A 3952-nucleotide genomic window follows, 5' to 3' on the forward strand; every position below is an offset into this window, starting at 1 on the left:
GAGACATTGCAATTAAATGCCATTTTGAGGCGAAACCGTGAGATAAATTTCTTCATATGTATGCTTTTTTTCTCTGTTGAGTTACCTATCTCTTCTTCTAAAAGCTCCAAAGTACTCAAATCTTTCATACATAGCCTTCTCCTCTAGTCTGTCTTGTACCTCACAACACTATATATTCTCAATTTTAAAACATGACAAAGTTCCCCAACAGAGTTCAAGCAAAATGAACAATTTGCCTGCATGCCTAATGTGACCAACTTCTTCCCTGTTGTTTTTCTTGATGACTGCCTAATGTTACCATACTAACCAGTACATGCAAAGGTATCAATGCTGGAGTGGACCAACTATTAATTCCTCACATATTGGGCCTGTTAAAAACTTATAAGGCATGTTTTGGACCCAATTAATTCAAGACCCAATTACTTATCTTCCAAATGACCAACTTTTTCTATACTACACTAGTCAAATATCATCATATGAAGCAAGTATTGATGTGATATATGAGATTTATAAATTCCAACTTTTGTAAATTGTAACAAACTATAAGAAGAGAGTTCATACTTCTATGAAGAATTGTTCAAAAAGCATTGACATTTTGCTTAGTTCATATTTCTTTGTACTCTAGCAAGACCTCAAGACCCAATAGAAGCTCCATGTTGGGTAATCCATTATGGGCCCAGTAACATATAGAAGAGGCATGAAACACACCTGGGTGGCAGGGTTCCTTCTTTATCCAACCAAAATAGAATCTCACACAAAAATAAGAGTCCTCCCTTCCTTCGGCAGCCACCGACCTCCATAAAGTAATTACCCCTTGACGATTTGACATGCGGATTCAATGTACCTGGCCGTCCCATGAAATGCGCTTGTGTTCTTCAACCCTCTTCACCTTTTCCAAAAATTCGCACAAAGACTTGAGCTTTATTAGGACGAGGACAACCACGGTCTGCCCTTCTGTCTCAGCCACAATGTCCACCGTTTCGACAGAAAAGGATGCCCTTTCGGGTCAAACAGAATCGACCCAGAAGCCATTACAGGTATGCCCACTTGTTATTGATCCGTTTTATGTGTTTGATTTGGTGGCCTGTTTATGTTTTGGTTTGCATATTGGGTTTTGGGCATTTTAGCTTATTTGGTCATTTACAGGCCTGGAGCCTTCATCTTTAGTTTGCATGCTGCCACTGCTTAACTCTCCTTATTATCTGCAATATGATCTGTCTGGTGTAGTTGAAATTTCTGCTTTACAATGTATTCTTAATCTATAGTTTTTTATTTTATTTTTTCTTTGTTAAATTATTTTTAAGAGAAACACAGATGTAGCGAGGCTGTTGAAGAAAACCTTCCTAGAACTCAAAGTGCAATTTGACTACGAATCTAATCATTCTTAGTTCCTGCTAAAGCAATATCATAATGTATTAGTTATGTAACTGGATAATGTAATTTTATGATTGTATGAGTCTTGCCGTTGTTGAATGGTTTATTAGTACCATTTGCATACCTTTTTCAAATTTTGTGCAGCAAACTCTTGATCTTGGGTCTTCAATAGTATTCTTGGTTGGCCTTTTTCCAAGGCAAACACCATTCTCCATTATAGCTTCTTATCTGTCAGTTCAAGGAACCCCATATGGAACAAGAAATTGACTTTGGAAATTGTTTAGGGAATACACAGCCGACCAAGTGTGCCTCCAAGAGACTGGAGACTTGTCATTTCTGGCTAAGTTCATCCCCTCTTGGTTGAATACCTTCATTATGTGTCCCATGAGAGTTCCTGACAAAGTGCACTACGGCTATTTTAAGGGTTTTGGCAACGTTTTAAATAGACAGAGTTAAAGTTCTATGCTTCAAACTAGTGATTCACTAATTAGAGTTATGGGGCAGTTGTTCTGTGTTTCCATATTTGGTTTTAGAATGTGGATATCTAAGCGTCCTAATTATTTAGTAGTGAGTCACATCTTCTGTTTCTTCTTGTAAATTATCCAACCCCTGTTTTTTCCATTCTCTTTCCTCCTCCTCATCAAACTTAGATTCTTCTATAAAGATACCCTGCATCGGCAATTCATTCAATTGTCGCTTTTTTAATTAGTGTACTGGATACATGGCTGCTTTGAAAAACTTTTGACATGTTTGTAGTGCCTACTTGATTGGCTTAAGGGTAAAGGTGCCACTATCATGGGGGCTAGTGATATCTAACTGAGATGAATTAGTGATTTTAACTTCTGCTGTGTGATTTGTGATGTTGTTGCATGACATATTCATATCTAGTTGAGCTACATTTGTAGATACCTCTTCCTTTAAGCTTCAATCCATCTATAATTGGAGGATTTAAGTGTGTCTAATGCATCGACACTCGTATGTCAGGTGGCAAAGCGGTTGGAAAAATTCAAGACGACAATCTTCACGCAAATGAGTAATCTTGCTGTTAAACATGGAGCAATAAACCTTGGGCAAGGGTTTCCCAACTTTGATGGTCCGGAGTTTGTAAAGGAAGCTGCAATTCAGGCCGTGATAGATGGGAAAAATCAATATGCTCGTGGATATGGGGTTCCAGACCTAAACAATGCCATTGCTGAGAGATTCAAGAAAGACACTGGACTGGTTGTGGACCCTGAGAAAGAAATAACTGTTACCTCTGGGTGCACAGAGGCAATTGCAGCAACCATGTTGGGCTTGATAAATCCTGGTGATGAGGTTATCCTCTTTGCTCCTTTTTATGATTCTTACGAAGCGACTCTTTCCATGGCTGGTGCTAAAGTAAAAGGTATCACACTACGCCCTCCAGATTTTGCTGTCCCCGTTGATGAACTGAAGTCTGCAATCTCAAAGAATACTCGTGCAATTCTTATAAATACTCCGCATAATCCTACTGGAAAGATGTTCACTCGAGAGGAACTTGACGCTATTGCATCTCTCTGCATTGAAAATGATGTACTGGTGTTCACTGATGAAGTTTATGATAAGTTGGCTTTTGAAATGGATCACATTTCTATGGCTTCTCTTCCTGGAATGTATGAGCGTACAGTAACCCTGAATTCCTTGGGGAAAACATTCTCGTTAACTGGGTGGAAGATCGGTTGGGCTATAGCTCCCCCCCACCTGTCATGGGGAGTGCGGCAGGCACACTCTTATCTCACTTTTGCTACCTCCACTCCTATGCAATGGGCTGCTGCAACAGCTCTCAGAGCCCCAGACTCCTACTTTCTGGAGCTGAAAAGAGATTACTTGGCAAAGAAGGAAATTTTGGTAGAGGGATTGAAGGCTGTCGGTTTTAAAGTGTATCCATCCAGCGGGACCTACTTTGTGGTTGTAGATCACACTTCTTTTGGGTTGCCAAATGATGTTGCATTTTGTGAGTATCTGATCAAGGAAGTCGGAGTGGTGGCAATCCCTACCAGTGTGTTTTATTTAAACCCAGAAGATGGAAAGAATCTAGTCAGATTTACTTTCTGCAAGGATGAGGGAACTCTTAGGGCTGCAGTTGAGAGGATGAAGAAGAAGTTGAAAAACTAATTCAAATGTGTGGTTAGAATAAGTGGAAGTATTATTAGCTTTCTTTAATAAAGCATTTGAGTTGAAGAGGGTCATGAGAAATCCCCTGCAATTGAAGGGGTGTTTCTTAGATTTCTGATTTATAAGATTGTGTAGCTATGCGAAGAATATACTGGTGTGTGATTGATAATCTTATTTTAACTATGAAGGCTAGTGATAATTTTTTCTTTGATGAAACCTGTTTGGTTGGAAATTTTACTGTAGTCACTGACTTACAGTAGTGCCGAACAATATTGGGTCAAAAGGATGTTCTCTCTTTCCCTGAAAGGAGGATCTCCTATATCTGTTGAAACTTTACCTATGTTTATATATCAGACCTTTTCCTATTAACGAGTGTCACTCATCTTTATTTGATGAGCATCGGAATATCAACAAATTAATCCAACCTTACGAATCAAATGAGTTC

General features: G+C 39.0%; 1 protein-coding gene across 1 annotated transcript; it reads left to right on the forward strand.

Moving 5' to 3' along the window:
- Window positions 1–723: 723 nt before the first annotated feature.
- On the forward strand, window positions 724–3723 carry LOC133739499 (uncharacterized). Its single transcript, XM_062167278.1, has 2 exons — window positions 724–1037; window positions 2359–3723. The coding sequence occupies exons 1-2, from the start codon at window positions 828–830 to the stop codon at window positions 3505–3507; spliced, it is 1359 nt and encodes a 452-aa protein (XP_062023262.1). The 5' UTR covers window positions 724–827; the 3' UTR covers window positions 3508–3723.
- The last annotated feature ends 229 nt before the right edge of the window (window positions 3724–3952 follow it).

Source organism: Rosa rugosa, chromosome 3 (genome assembly GCF_958449725.1).
Source record: "Rosa rugosa chromosome 3, drRosRugo1.1, whole genome shotgun sequence".
Lineage (NCBI taxonomy): Eukaryota > Viridiplantae > Streptophyta > Magnoliopsida > Rosales > Rosaceae > Rosa > Rosa rugosa.